The following is a 15,570-nucleotide window of genomic DNA, read 5'->3' on the forward strand; positions in this document are numbered from 1 at the left end:
GCAAACTGAAAACACTACATGCTTATTAACTGCAGCATTGATTGTAATAGCAAGAGATTGGAAACTATGAATATCCATCAGTAGGTGATCTGTTAAACTAGGATTCATCTATAGTGGAATATTATGCAGCTGCAAAAAAAGACTGAGGAACATTTCTGTCTTGAGATGGAAATATCAAAATATAACAGAGCTGTAATTATATTTTTGTGTAAAATAGGGGAAAACAAAAATATATTTGCATTAAAAAACTCTGGAAGAATATGTACATAGATACAAAACTTGTTACCTAAGAAGGGAGGATGGAAGTTAGATTCTTTTCACTGAATATTTTTATAGATGGTTCAATTTTTGAACAGTACAGTTTATTACCTACTCAAAAGATGTTTTAAAAACTCATTTTGTGGTGCAGCCTCTGTGGAAAATGGTATGGCAATTCCACAAAAAATTAAACAGGGAAATACCATATATCAGCAAATCCACTTCTAGATATATACCCAAAAGAGGTGAAAGCAGGAACTCGAACATGTGTACTAGTAGTACACCCATGTTCATAGCAGCATTATCCACAATCGCCAAAAGATGGAAGGGACCCAAGTGTCTATCGAGAGGTAAATGGACAAACAAAATGTGGAATATACATACAATCGAATATTATGTAGCCTTAAAAGGAAGGAATTTGGACACATGCTACAACATGGGAGAACCTTGAAGACATTATGCTAAGTGAAATAAGCCAATCACAAAAGGACAAATATTGTATGGTTCATCTTATATGAGGTCCCTAGAGTAGTCAAATTCACAGAGACAGAGAGTAGAATGGTGGTTGCCAGGGGCTGGGAGAAAGATAGTTAGGGAGTTAATGTTCACTGGGTACAGAGTTGCAGCTGGGGAATATGAAAATGTTATGGAGATGGATGGTGGTGATGGTTGCCCAACAATGTGAATGTGTTTAAAGCCACAGAGCTGTGAACTTTAAAATGGTGAAAATGAACAACAAGGTCCTACTGTATAGCACAGGGAACTATATTCAATATCTTGTAATAAACCATAATGGAAAAGAATATGAAAAACAATCTATATATCTATATCTATCTATATTATCTTTGCTGTACACCAGAAGCTAACACAACATTGTATATCAACTATACTTCAAGTTTTTTAAATGGTGAAAGTGGTACATTTTATTATGTATGTCTTAAAAAATTTTTTAAAACCCCCCAAAATTTAAAAAAAACCCACTTTGTTAGTAGGTAAAGGATAGATTAATCAATGAACAGGAGAGTGACAACAAAACGACCTAGTGAATATCACACACAGGGAATTTCCCGTACAGGATTTCTTTATTTTTTCCGAAATTGGGTCAGGCAAGGAAGTGCTTCGTGTGACCAAAACGGATACCACGCCCAACGTGGGGGTCGAACCCACGACCCTGAGATTAAGAGTCTCATGCTCTACCGACTGAGCTAGTCGGGCGCGCGCGTCATACTTTTCAGTAATTCTTATTTCAAGGTAGGATTCGGGCTGTGTCTACCTCCGGGTTCGAGGTTAGTTGGGACAAGGTCTGGCCACTAAAGACAAGATTCTTAGCAGCCCAGGAAACTCAAACTCTACCGATCGTGCTTGACTGACCGTCCCTCCCACTTCCGTCCGTTTTCTTCTTTCCCTTTTCTGCCAGCGACCTCGCCCTTCTCCATCCCTGGAAAACGTACGGCTCAGTGCAGGGAAAGACTGCGCACGCTTATGCCATAGACGAGCTCACTCTGTGATTTTTCAGTCCGAAGTTTAAAGGCAGAGCCGCGGGCTTGGGCTTGTAGTGGGTGAGGGCCGCCGTCTCCTCCAACCTGCGCAAACTCCACGCTTTAGGGTTTTTCCTAGTGTACTGCAAACACCCTGCGTTTCGAAACTTGGAAGGAGAGGAAGCAAAACGGTCACGCACACCTGCGCTGGAGATGCCGGGGATCGAACCCGGGGCCTCATACATGCAAAGCATGCGCTCTACCACTGAGCTACATCCCCAGCCCCTGGCGTCCTATTTTCCATGTTCCTTTAGTCCTTTATTCGCGAAGGGCAAAGGTGAATGATTGGCATCACCAGTCGCGACAAGCCAAACGCAGCAAAGATCAGCGGCCAGCGCCGGGAGCTGTTCCAGGGTCCTCTACTGATTCTAGGCAAGCGGACCTCTACCTAGGGTCGCCCGGGGGGAGCACAGGACCGGGATAAATCCTTGGAGGCAGCGGGGAAAAAGAAGGGAAAGTCATCCGGCACGATACCCAAAATGAACTGTGAGCCGAAAAAAGGAAAGTTAAGACCGGGTGTAGGATGTTACTTTTGTTAAGCAAAAAGAGGGGGGAGTGTAGCAAAATATGTAATATTGTATAAAGTAATTCAGAATTGCAAAGTTGATTGCTTGGGATTGTAAGGGAACTGGGACGTAGGTGATGGGCAGATTTTTCACTGTTAACCGCTCTGTATATCTGAATTTTGAGCCACATTTAAATCAATTCAATCCAAGAAAAGTTTACCGAGCTCTACTGTGTACCAAGAACTGCTCTAGAAAACTGGAGGTTCAACCGTGAACAAAACTGACATAGTCCATTACATCTATCAGCTCCTATTCCAGAGGAGGTAGAGTGCTAGAGAGAAAACAGAGCCAGCGTTGAGGGAGAGAATGTAGTTATGTGTGATTTTGAGAAGGTGACTTTTGAAAAAAAGGCTTGAAGGAGACGGGACCTGAGCCATGCAGGTATCTGAGGAAAGAGAGGTCCAAGTAAAGGTAACAGCCAGTTTAAAGGCCCTGAGGTAGGATCTGACATGTTATTTCAGGAATAGTAAGGAGGTCCATGTGGCAGGGGAGAGTGATAGGAGATGAGGGTGGAGAGGTTGTGTGCAGGGGATGGAGAGGAAGAATGGGTAGGGCCTTTAGACGATTGTGAAGACTTCGACTTTTACTCCGAGAGAGATGGGAGCCACAGGAGGATTTGAGCAAAGGAGAGCCCCGATCTGATTTAACAGGATTTAACAGCTGGATGGAGAAGATAGGGCAGGAGTGGGACAGAAGGGGAGTAAACCGTTGTGATCATCAAATTATAGGAGATGATGCGGTGGAGGGGGTGAGAGAGTGAGGAGATGCTGAGGACTGTGAGTGGGCCCTTCTCATTTCCCCTGTCTGGGGGAGCCTCAGAGGACTCACCCCTTTGGGCCTGAGCACCTGGAGGGGTGGAGTTGTTAACTGGGATGGGGTGGGGAAGGCTGTGGGCGGAGCAGGTGGACGGACAGAGCAGGAGTGCATTGTGGAAACGGTGAGTGTGTGCCTCCCCCTTAGAATGCTGCATGTGGAGATGCTGCCCAAGTGAGTTGGATGTGGGAGCCAGGCATCCTAGGAAGAGCTGGGCTGGGACTTTGTACTGTGGAGCGGGGAGAAGGTCTTTTAAGCAAGAAGGTGGAAGAGATCACAAGGAAGTGAGTATAGACAGAAGTCCAAGGGTTGAGCAAGGGCAGGGAGAGGAGGAGGAAACCACCGCGGTGGCCAAGAAGTGGGTAGGAGGCCATGGGGGTGGAAGGAGAGTCAGGGAGTACAGCATCCCAGAAGGCGCTGAGAAAGGGTGTCCGGAAGGGGGAAGCATCAGAGGAGAGGGGAGGTAAGGCCTGAGAAGGGGCCTGCTTTCACCTTTGGGTTAGGATCGCTGTGGTCACCGGTGACCTTGACAAGAGCAGTTTCTGAGGAGGTTGGGGAAGAAAATCTGCCCCAAGTGCCCTCCATAGGGAGTGAGGTGAGACAGGGTGTAAGCAAATACAATGGCAGTTCTGGGCGGTGGGTAGGGGGACTGTAGAAACGAGCTAGAGAAACAAAGGATTGGGTTTTGGAGGGGTATAACACGGAATAAAGCGGGGGAATTGACTGTAAGCGTATTACTTGCTTAAAAAAACAAAACAAAAATAAAGAATAAACGGGGAGGCGGGGGGGACACAATCGCGGGAGAGGTAGCTACAAAAGTGGATACAAGGCCACGCTTGGGGGTCGGGGGCAAGAGTCAGGTTCCAGACTCTAAATTTAGCTCAGCATAGGGCCGGACAAACCTGAGCTCCGGGAACCTGACACTGGTCCGGCTCCAGGCCCTCGGGCTGTGCTGGGCCGGCCTCCGGCGGCAACTGGGAGGGGCGCCCAGATGGGCGTGTGCTTCCACCTGTCCCGGCCCGTTCCCAAGGCTGACTGGGTCAGGCTGGGGCGGCCTAGACAGGCTCGCGTTAGGGCTGAGAGAAGGGAGAGACGGAGAGAGGGCGCCACGGGACCCAGGAGGCCGCGGGCCAAGGCGGGATATTGAGGGGCCCAGAACTGGAGCGCAGAGCACTGGCCTGCACTGAGATCCCCTCGCCCTGTGCTGCCCGGTCAGCTATCAAAGCGCACCCTCCCCTCACGTTTACCATCCTGGCGCACCCTCAGCTCAAGTCTCTGCCAGCAGGCGTCAGCCCCGCCCTTCTTCTTCCCGTGGGCGCTCGGAGGCCCGCCCCGGCCGCTGCGCTGCGAGCGGCGTACCGTAGGGTAGGGTAGCCTCTCCCGCGCCGCCCGACTTGGGTGAGCTGAGGGTGCGCATGGCGGCGGTAGGGCTGCGGACTGGCCCGGGCGCCGGGGCCGAGGCGCTGGCGCTGGCGGTAGAGCTGCAGGGCGAGGCGACCTGCTCCATCTGCCTGGAGCTCTTCCGGGAGCCGGTGTCCGTCGAGTGCGGCCACAGCTTCTGCCGCGCCTGCATCGCGCGCTGCTGGGAGCGTCCGGGCGCCGGGGCCACCGCCGCGTCCCACAAGTTGTCCTGCTCGCTGCCCTGTCCGCAGTGTCGCGAGCCCGCGCGCCCGGGCCAGCTGCGGCCCAACCGGCAGTTGGCCGCGGTGGCCACGCTGCTGCGGCGCTTCAGCCTGCCAGCGGGCGCGCAGGGGGAACGCGGGCCTCCGGAGGCGGGGGCGGCCGGGTGCGCGCAGCACAGCGAACCGCTCAAGCTGTACTGCCAGGACGATGGACGTGCCATTTGCGTGGTGTGCGACCGCGCCCGCGAGCACCGCGCTCACGCCGTGTTACCCCTGGACGAGGCGGTGCAGGAGGCCAAGGTGAGCGCCGTCCCCACCCCTGCGCGTCCCCGGGACCCCCAGTCCCCGTTCTGCGTTCCCGCGCAGGCAGGAAGGCCCAGGTGAGCCCCTGCTTCTTTCCCCTTATCCCATGCTGCGCAGCATTGGTTTCGGGACTGAGCGCGGCTCTCCCTCTGTCACCCCCGACACCACCAATACCACCTTCCCAAACCCCTCGCGTTTCCCTTTGGGCCCCTACTGGGCCGCCTGCATGATGCCCCACAGATTTGGAGATTTTCTTTCTGTCGGTACCTGGCTTTGAGCGGTTTCTCCGTCACACCCACACATTCGCTACCCCCACTCTCAGCCCTTTCCCTGGACATACAGCTCTGTTCGGTGTTCTCACCTTCTGTGGCCGAGTGGGACGACCTTCCCAAGAGGTCGGGGTAAGGGGGTGGGTGGCTCCAGGGCTGAGTAGAGAGCCAGGAGCCATCTGGGATTCTGGCACCTCCCATTCCTGCCAACTTGCTAGGGTGTGCGCGGACGCCTCTGGCACAGTCCCCAGTCTTTCTTTGCTCTTACCCTGCTCCAGCTCTCCCACCCAGAGGGCTTTCTGATGGTGGTGAGGAGAGCAGAAGAGAGGACTAGGCAGGTTGGGCTGCTGGGGGGGCTTGATTTCAGCCTGGATTGTGCACAGATGGTCTTGAGGATGGGAGACCCTGAGGCCTTTGGAGTCACCCAGCAGCTGTCCTGTACCCTTACGTGCAGCCTGTGCAGGCTGTAGCCATCCCGATGTCCAGAGGTGGCTTCAACCCTGCCGCCTCTTCCTCAATGAACAGGGCCTTCCCTTTCTCCTGGGTGGCTTCGGGAAGGCACACGTGGGAGTTGCCAGAATCCTCTCCCCACAATGTCCTCCTTCTCACTCTTCCGCAGGAGCTCCTGGAGTCCAGGCTGAAGGTCTTGAAGAAGGATCTGGAAGACTATGAGGCATTTCGTTCCACTGAAGAGAAGGAGAGCAAGGAGCTCCTGGTGAGCATGGCAACCCCCAGGTTGGCTCCCCTGGGTGACAGCAGAGGGCCACCCACCACTCTGGCTAGGTGTGTGTGGCTTTGGAGTGTGTGCCTGGGGAACAGCAGAGGTGGATTTTAGAAATGTAATGAGATGCATATTATATAGGGTGACCGTGTAATTTATTATATAACCAGAGCTTTTGAGAGTGAAAGGGAGGGCTAAAATAATTATTTTAGAACAGCTGGCTTGAAGTGGAACTGTCCAGGTGAATCAGGATGTATAGTCCCCCTAATATTACATAACACCCCAGTTAGGGTCTGTGGAGCATCTTGTAATGGAACACATTAATATTTCTATAGAGAAACATATGAATATTCGTACTAAGTGGGAGGCTTCTGTCAGTCTATGGCATATTTTACCACCAAAGGAGTTGTGAAAAAAACTTTCTTTCATTTTTAGAGTTTTTTCGACTTTGAAATCGAGGCTGGGGAGCGGGGGTTTGGGGGGATGGGGGAGGGGATGGCAGAGCTGCTCCCCACCCAGCAGAGGGCAGGAGGGTCCGGGACTTGGGTTTTCAGCAGCCGATTGTGCTAGCACCCCCCCTGCCCAGCACTTGGGGTGATATTTTGTCTTCCTTGAAGTGGAACAGGAAAGTGAAATGGGGTTCATTTTGGTTAAGGTGGGCAAATGTGGGTCACTGTCATTTTCTATCTCGAAAATTCAGTTCCTAGCTCAAAAAATAGGGGTTAAGAGAATGAAAGGATCCACTAAGGCCTGTTAGGGCAGGGCTCTTAAGTTCTGGAGTTGGAAAATGGAGGGAGAGAAACCTGAGGGTCGCCCCCCCTTAAGGGAAGGAGGTGTGGGGTGAAGGGGAGGACCCTGTGTACAGGTGCCCCAGGGTCCTTTCCTGACCCTGATCTGCATCTGGTACACCTGCATCCCATGCACATCTCAGGCATTCTCTTCTGAACATTCACTTCCCTCCACAAGGAAGGGCTCACCCCTCACCCCTCCAGATCTCCACCCTGCTCTGCTGGAAAAAAAGAGTAAGCGTGTGGGGCTTCCCTGGTGGCGCAGTGGTTGAGAGTCCGCCTGCCGATGTAGGGAACACGGGTTCGTGCCCCGGTCCGGGAGGATCCCACATGCCACGGAGCAGCTGGGCCACGACGGTGAGAGGCCCGCGTACCGCAAAAGAAAAAAAAAAAGAGACTCCAGAGGGTCAGGAGCGAGAGTCTGTGTCTGAAATCACAGGGGTGAAAATCCTGTGGATAGTGGTAATGGAAAGAATAGAATAGAAAGCTTGCACACAGCATACTCTTACTTAGGTCGTTGTGGGTGTGCTGTTACCTCTGATCACTGGCATTGATTTTCCTTCCTTCTTTCTACTTTTCTGCATTTCCAGGTTTTATATTATGAACTTGTGTTGCTTTTACGATTGCTAAACAGAAAAGGTGCCCTTTAAAATGAAGTGAAGAGTGAAAGTTGGAGGGGTGACAAATGTTAAAGTACAAAATTCAAATGAGTAAAACTTAAAGATCTTATTGGCTTTATTCAGTGGTTCATAGATCAGCCAACATCCCATCTTGCAGAAAGAAAGAAGTTCTGAAGAGCTATACAAGGCGAGAGACTTTACAGGCAGAGGGAGCAGGAACAAGGAAGTTGTACTAGGCAAAAAAGTGGGTTGGCCACAGAGGCTCATGAGTAGAAGAGTTGTTTTGACGGTTAAGAAGGCTTTTCATTGGCCCAACAGCATGGCCTCCCACTCACCAAGAATGATCTAGCAGCTGCTGCTGCCCAATGTTCAGCCTGGCAGCGACAGAACCACTGCAGAGGCCTGATATAACATCATCCTTGAAGGAAACCAGTTACTTGGTAGCAGATGGATTGCACTGGACCTCTTCCACCCTGGAAGTGACAGCATTTTATCTTGGCTGCAACTGACACATTTCTGAGTAAGAGTTGTCTTTTTCTGCCTGCAGAGCCCAAGCCAGCACTACCAAGGATTTATAGACTGTTTGATTCATCAACATGATTTATGATCTCAAAGTAGTTTGGGTGTCTGATTAGAGAGGGAATTTAAACATAAGATGTGCTGTGAAGGTAGAAGTATTTTAAATTTATTTCCAATCTTGCAGTTTTGATATCCTGTTAGTACATGTTTATTTGTTTTTTTTTTGCGGTATGCGGGCCTCTCACTGCTGCGGCCCCTCCCGTTGCGGAGCACAGGCCCGGGACGTGCAGGCTCAGCGGCCATGGCTCACGGGCCCAGCCACTCCGCGGCATATGGGATCTTCCCCGGATCGGGTATGAACCCGTGTCCCCTGCATCGGCAGGCAGACTCTCAACCACTGCACCACCAGGGAAGCCCCCGTGTTAGTGCGTGTTTTTAATGCTGTGAATATGCTTCTTTAAATGTGACACCTGCCATCATCTCTCCATGTAGATACTTGCCTCACCCTTGCAGCCTAACAATGAATTAGAGTACTTTGTTGGCCTGCTTGTCTGACAGCCAGTGACATCAGTGATTTACTTTAAGTTTCTATGTCTTAAAATGAGTTTTCATCAGCAGCCCCCACTCCACAAAGGTTTTGCTTCAAAGCCGCACCTTAAAGTTGCCTTATAAATCACATATTAAATCATTGCTGAAAATGTTGAACTAAACTGAAGTGAGAAGAGTTATACGGCATTATGTTTGAGATCTCAGTGTGTGCCATCAAACATGTTTTCCAACTCTACAATAACTTGAAACCGTCATGTGTTTGGATGCTCTAATTTCAGTAGAATAAAGATCATAAATTTGGTCACACACACAAAAAAGTGGGTTGGCTATTGCAAAGTTGCTTTCCCTGTAGGGGATGGCAGGGGTTTATCAGGCAGCTTACTGAACAAATACTGATCAGGCCATTCCTTATAGGCTGGTTTAAGATAACATCTGTGGGAGAGCTGAAACTGTCATTAGGCCTCGGTTTGGTGATGTGGGGCTTAACATAAGCGACTCCATTTGGGGCCTGTTGTCTTGTTTTGAACACAAAATAAATGTGTTTAGGGACCTCAGTTTAATCCTTACAGTGACTGCAGGAGGCACTATTTTATCCCTCCCACTTTTCAAATAAGGAAACTGCAGCCCTGGGGGGTTCTGGGGTGAGTTTGAAGTTACCCTAGGTTGGTGGGATAGCCTAGGTTGGTGGGAGAGCCCAGGTCTAAAGAGACACATGGGCGCAACTGTGACAGGGAAAGGGAAGGCACGTGTTGAGGCTGCTGCGTGCTCGGAATTGGGACATTTAAACTAGAGCGTGTGCACGGTGGGCATGCATGCGTGAGTCTCTGACCCCTGAGCAGTGAGTGGGATGCACCCCTGCCCTGTGGGATGGCTCAGAGGCTTCTATTCAAATGCTGTGTCTCAGATGCCCACATCCCTTTGCCCTCTTCAACTTCACCTCTCCTGGGACAGAAGCAGATGGCAGCCGAGCGAGAGAAGGTTGGGGCGGAGTTCCAGGCTCTGCGGGCCTTCCTGGTGGAACAGGAGGGTCGGCTCCTGGGCCGCCTGGAGGAGCTGTCCCGGGAGGTGACACAGAAGCAGAATGAGAACCTGGCCCAGCTTGGGGGTGAGATTGCCCAGCTCTCCAAGCTCAGCAACCAGATCCAGGAGACAACTTGCAAGCCTGATCTTGACTTTCTCCAGGTGAGCCTGGCTTGGCCAGGGTATGAGTCATTTATCCTAAGGCAGGAGGCATGAATTTATCCCTCCCAGTTTTCAAATGAGGAAACAAGAATGGCAGCGAGAACAGAATCAGATCCTATGAGTTTAGTAGAATCACACATCTGGAGCCAAAGTGGACTAGAGAGAGGAGCGCTGATTTTCCTGGGGTTGGAGGTCTAAAGGGATGTGATTAAAACTTTCTTGACCATGATCCACAATAATATATCTTACAATGTATTCTATGATATACATTGTGACAAAAGTCTCAGAAAATGACACTTACCTGTACTACATGTGATGCACTTTGATGTTTTTTATTCTGTCTTATTTCCTTCTAAAATAAATAGTCACAATCCACTAAATAAACTTCACAAGTCACAAATGGATCAAGAGTGGTCATTTAAGTGAATTCCCTGGACTCTGTACTTCCACTGCCAGGGGCCTGGGTTCAATCCATGGTCAGGTAACTAAGATACCACAAAGCCATGAGGCCAAAACAAAACAAAACAAAAACAAAGTCATTTAAAAGGCACTAATCTGAGTGATGACCCATTGTTGCATAAGAGCTGTCACTTGTCTTGGGTGATGTTGACAGCAGAGGCAACATTGGGTCCTAGCACTTGGCTCCAGTGATGATTCTGTAATAAATGGGAGCACCGGGAAGCTGTTGCCACCTGGGGCCCATGCAGGAGGTAGGGGGTGATACACCTGCTTATTGCTTATTCCCCTGGAAGGAGGGAAGGGGCCAGTTTTATTTTCTCAAAGGTGAATGCTGATTTGGTTTTCTCTCATTGTTCTTTCCAGGAATTCAAAAACACACTAAGCAGGTGAGTGGACCTAACAATACCTTGGGCCTCTCTAAGCTGGCTCTTGTCTTCCACTTAGCTTCCTGTCTTCATTCCCCACCCCTGACCTCTCACCTCCCGATGCCCCCACTGCCTTACCTGGGTACCTTCTGAGGCAGACATCTGCTGTCTGGCCATGGGTATTCGGCACGGGGTCAGGCTCTCCTTTCTGCCTCTCCCCACCCAGAGGACCTCACCATCCTAATTGTCAAGACCAGTGGGAGTGGGACAGTGTTAGTGGGCCTTCCTCAGGGTCCTTGTCCTGCAGGTGCAGCAATGTGCCTGCCCCCAAGCCAACCACAGTCTCTTCTGAGATGAAGAATAAAGTCTGGAATGTTTCTCTCAAGACCTTTGTCTTAAAGGGGCTGCTCAAGAAGTTCAGAGGTAGGGACTTGTGTGTGGGGCTGGGCCCTGCAGTCCTCGTGGTGATGGTGTGTTTCTGGTGGTTTGGGGTCCTGAAGATGTGCCTTTCCAAAAGCTGTATGATAAAACAGGAACTAGGGTGTGTCAAGGCCAGACTGGTGCGGGGAGGCGGTGGTGGCTAATTTATTTAGAACCCCCGCCCCTACCCCAGGGCATGAAGCTTCCCCTGGGGACAGATGGAGTAGAGGGGCACTGGGGGCAGAAAGAAGGATGAAGAGAGAGAGCTCAGCTCAGAATGGCTCCAGACAAAAGAGGGGGAAGTGGGAGAGGTAGAGCTAGAATACAGCCCCCTCCCCACCCCCATGATCGGCCCAGCACTTGCCCATCAACTCTAGGGTATCTGGGGAGTGAGTGAACCCCCAGATATTTAACATTTACAGTGGGGCTGTCAGTGTCAAGAGGTGGTGTCACCGTTGTTGCCAAATAGAAATTTCCCATGTCATTCACACACAACCTGCTTTGTTTCTCCTCTTCAGAGGATCTTCGGGGAGAACTGGAGAAAGAGGAAAAAGGTATGATGGCTGTTTTAACAGTGAGTGCCCGTCATTTGGCCATGCAGAGATCCAGTGACTGCCTCTCGGGGCTCTGTGCATGGTTGGTTCCTTCTGCCCATCCACCTCAGCAACTTTGCCATCGACTGCCCTTTCTTCCTCATCCTCACAAGTCTGATTCCTTCAGGCCACAGTGGGGTCCATAGGCCTATAAGTTGTTCCAGAGCAGGAGTGCCCTGCACCTTGAGATACTCAGATCAGGGAGTGCTTGTCGGTCACCTGGACAAGCCTCTCTTCCCTGTTCCCGCTCCCAGAGAGATGGAGACCTCTCCTGGGGACAGGGATTGTGTGCAGGGGTCGGGGGAAGCAGGGGGAGACTGAAGACTGGAAGGGAGGTGGTGATCACTCCTGCAGGGCTCTGGGGTGAGTACGATCTAACCCCAAGGGAAAGGGAAGTGGGGAGGGGAGGACACATATTCCTGATGCTGATGTGACTGAGCTAAATCAGATCTTACTCGGGAAGAATCTAAACCAACTGAGTCAGACTATGTCCTCCTCTGCTCAGAACGCTGTGACAGCCCTGCCCCTCTCATTCAGTAAGGGCTGGAGTTCTTGCAGTGGTCTTGAAGGCCCTATGGGATCTGGCCTCACTGCACATTCTTCCCCTGGTTCACTCCGTGCAGCCACACACAGTCCTTGCTGCTCCTGGAAGGCACCAAGCACGCAGCTACTGAAGGGCCTTTGCATTGCACCAGCTATGCGAGGGCCTGGAACACCCTTTCCCCAGACAGCTGCATATCTGACTTCCTATCTCCTTGATGTCTGTGCTCAAATGCACTTTTTCAGTAAGGCCTTCCCTGGCCCCTCTAGTTGAAATTACAGACTGCTCTCCTGATCCCTCTATCATTTATTGTCTCTCCTCCTTCTCCCCACAGAAAGGAAGCTTCAGGAGGGCAGGGATACTCCACTGTGGTAGTTACAAACCTGTAACATAGTAGCACTTGCAACAAGTGTGCCTATTTTAACTTTTTATTATGGAAAATTTCAAACATACACTAAAGTAGAGAGGAGAGCATAACGAGTATTATGTACTCATCATACACCTTCATCAGTTATTGACTCGTGGCTAGTATTTTTCATAAACACCCCTACCCACTTCTTCCCACTGGATTATTTCGCAGCAAACCACAGATAACTCCCACTTCTGTAAATATCTCAGTATGTTGTCTCTAAAGAGATAGACTTTTTAAAAAAAACATAAACACAAAACCATTAAAAAAAGCAAACACAGGGCTTCCCTGGTGGCACAGTTGTTGGGAGTCTGCCTGCCGATGCAGGGGACACGGGTTTGTGCCCCAGTCGGGGAGGATCCCACGTGCCGCGGAGCGGCTGGGCCCGTGAGCCATGGCCACTGAGCCTGCGCGTCCGGAGCCTGTGCTCCGCAACGGGAGAGGCCACAACAGTGAGAGGCCCGCGTACCGAAAAAAACCAAACAAACAAACACAAAACCAACATCATAACTGAAAAATTAATGATTCTTTCCAGTATCTAGTGTCCAAAATCCCCCACTTGTCTTTTTTCTTAATTGTATTTTTTCAATTGAAGTATAATTCATTTACAATGTTTTGCCAATCTCTGCTGTACAGCCCCAATTGCCTTTTTTTTCCTTTTTTTGGGCTGCCTTGGGTCTTCATTGCTGCACATGGGCTTTTCTCTAGTTGTGCGAGCGGGGTCTACCTTTCGATGCGGTGCACGGGCTTCTCATGGTGGTGGCTTCGCGGGCTTCAGAAGTTGTGGCTCGCGGGCTCTAGAGCGCAGGCTCAGTCGTTGTGGCGCAGGGGTTTACTTGCTCCACCTGTGGGATCTTCCGGACCCAGGGCTCGAACCTGTGTAACCTGAACTGGCAGGCAGAGTCTTAACCTGCGCCAGTAGGGAAGGCCACCACCCCCCCCACCCCGACACACACACCGGTCTTTTAAATTGGATTTGTCAATCTCTTTGAATTGAGCTCCAAATCAGGTCCATAAATTGCCTTTCTGTGATTTCAACACCTACTTAATGAGGGGGCGGTGGGAGTGGGGCGAGGGGAGCCGTGCAAGGACGCTGCATGGGACGTCTCTCCCTGTCTTCCCCCCTCCCCAAACCCCGCAGTGGAGCTGACCTTGGACCCCGACACGGCCAACCCCCGCCTCATCCTCTCTCTGGATCTTAAGAGCGTGCGCCTTGGACAGCGGGCCCAGGACCTGCCCAGCCACCCGCGCCGCTTCGACACCAACACGCGAGTTCTGGCATCGTGCGGTTTCTCCTCCGGGAGGCACCACTGGGAGGTGGAAGTGGGCTCCAAGGACGGCTGGGCCTTCGGCGTGGCACGTGAGAGCGTGCGCCGCAAGGGCCTCACGCCCTTCACCCCCGAAGAGGGCGTCTGGGCGCTGCAGCTCAACAGCGGGCAGTACTGGGCGGTGACCAGCCCTGAAAGGACGCCCCTCAGCTGTGGGCACCTGTCCCGCGTCCGGGTTGCCCTGGACCTGGAGGTGGGGGCCGTGTCCTTCTATGCTGCGGAGGACATGCACCACATCTACACCTTCCGTGTCAACTTCCAAGAGCGCGTGTTCCCCCTTTTCTCTGTCTGCTCCACTGGCACCTACTTGCGAATCTGGCCTTGAGGGGCATTGCCCGGCCTCCCTGAGGGGGTCAGTCGGTCAAGGGTGAACTCCTCCTAGCCCTGGCTGCCCATGGGAAGGCATGTTGCCCTCAGATGGAGCCTCCTGGTCACTCTGGGTATGCCCTCCAGACTCTTGCCCCAGGCTGCCTTAGAGGGGCTTCTGCAGACTACAACATCAAAGACATGAGAATGGGCTGTTGGGGAAAAGGGCTCTGAGGTCAGCTGAGCAGGGGAAGAGATGCTTTGGACCCTCCTGGCATGTCTCCTGCCTGTTGTCCGCGTGTGGATTTGGCCTGAGCTGTGAGGAGGTGGAGGTGGAGGTGGATGAGGACAGGAGCCCAGCTGCACCAGAGGTACTTCCTATCACTGCCCCAACTCAGCAGGACTTCTGGTTCCGTGGAACAAAACCAAGCTCTGGTTCTGTGCCATCCTCAGTTGCAGGCGGGCAGGTTCCTGCCCGGCCAATCAGGTTCATGATCCCTTCTGCTTCACCTTCCTGTCAGCTGCCAGCTCTGCCTTCGGAGACCCGAATCTAGCTGGCCTGACGAAGTTGTCTACTCAGGGAGGATCACTGTACTTCCAGCTCAGTGGAGAGTTTGGGCCGGAACTGGTAGGAGACCCTTGATCTGTACAGGAGGGAAAAGCCCAGGGTAACAGCATATAGGCATTGCTGCTGTCCAGTGTGACTTAGCCTGATGACAGAGTGTATGTACAACATATCCTTGACCACAGTGACTGCTCCGTGTTCTCAAGTTTGCCTAAACCCTTTTCAAGTGCCAAAGTACAGTCTCCCTTGGGTAAGGAGACCAAAGATTCTGGAATTTTGAAACTCAAGGCGGCACGTATAACTTTACAGAAGCAACTAACACCAGCATATGGAAATGTACAGAGCACAGGCATGCCCCTGACAGACACTCCCTGGAGCTTCCCAAATGTATGCCAACAGCAGAAGACCCTGGTGCCAAGGCCTGCTCAGCCTGTACCCTGGAGGGTGTTATTCCCTTGGCTAATTGTTCCCCAGCTTCTGCATGGCTGGGCTTCTGGGAGAGTGGAGGTAGGCTGTTCCCTGCTTAGTGTGCTCCAGGAAAGGGGCATGGGGAGATGGAAATACAGACTGTGAGCTCATTTCTAGGGTGCCTTGGTCATTCTTAACTCCCCCAGTCTGAATGCAAGAGCACAGTTATGAGCAAAGGTTTCTGCCAGACTGGGTGAGCATGTGTGTTTATCTGTGTGAGGAACGTTTGCATGTGTGTTTATATCTCAGATCTCAGGAACGGGGGGCGGGGCCATGTGGATTTTGGAGAGGGCGTTTATGAGCATGCGTATAGGGTTTAGGTGCAAACAGACGTAGGTCAGTATGGTCACACCCTATTTTTGATTTGT

General features: G+C 51.4%; 1 protein-coding gene and 2 non-coding genes across 3 annotated transcripts; 1 reads left to right on the forward strand and 2 right to left on the reverse strand.

Moving 5' to 3' along the window:
• Positions 1-1,400: 1,400 nt before the first annotated feature.
• Positions 1,401-1,473, reverse strand: TRNAK-CUU (transfer RNA lysine (anticodon CUU)). Its single transcript has one exon. It is a non-coding gene; the product is annotated as a tRNA-Lys (tRNA).
• A 471-nt stretch (positions 1,474-1,944) lies between these two features.
• Positions 1,945-2,016, reverse strand: TRNAA-UGC (transfer RNA alanine (anticodon UGC)). Its single transcript has one exon. It is a non-coding gene; the product is annotated as a tRNA-Ala (tRNA).
• Positions 2,017-4,528: 2,512 nt separating this feature from the next.
• On the forward strand, positions 4,529-15,312 carry TRIM7 (tripartite motif containing 7). Its single transcript, XM_007460954.1, has 7 exons — positions 4,529-5,097; positions 5,989-6,084; positions 9,518-9,748; positions 10,571-10,593; positions 10,880-10,995; positions 11,511-11,546; positions 13,677-15,312. The coding sequence occupies exons 1-7, from the start codon at positions 4,591-4,593 to the stop codon at positions 14,186-14,188; spliced, it is 1,521 nt and encodes a 506-aa protein (XP_007461016.1). The 5' UTR covers positions 4,529-4,590; the 3' UTR covers positions 14,189-15,312.
• The last annotated feature ends 258 nt before the right edge of the window (positions 15,313-15,570 follow it).

This window comes from Lipotes vexillifer, unplaced genomic scaffold (assembly GCF_000442215.2).
Source record: "Lipotes vexillifer unplaced genomic scaffold, Lipotes_vexillifer_v1.1 scaffold469, whole genome shotgun sequence".
NCBI classification, from domain to species: Eukaryota; Metazoa; Chordata; class Mammalia; order Artiodactyla; family Lipotidae; genus Lipotes; species Lipotes vexillifer.

Excerpts from the sequence above, each read along its gene's own strand:
- TRIM7 (XM_007460954.1), top strand. The coding sequence starts at position 4,591 with ATGGCGGCGGTAGGGCTGCGGACTGGCCCGGGCGCCGGGGCCGAGGCG. Across the intron at positions 6,085-9,517 it reads AGGAGAGCAAGGAGCTCCTG|AAGCAGATGGCAGCCGAGCG; the intron begins GTGAGCATGGCA and ends CTCCTGGGACAG. Across the intron at positions 11,547-13,676 it reads ACTGGAGAAAGAGGAAAAAG|TGGAGCTGACCTTGGACCCC; the intron begins GTATGATGGCTG and ends CAAACCCCGCAG.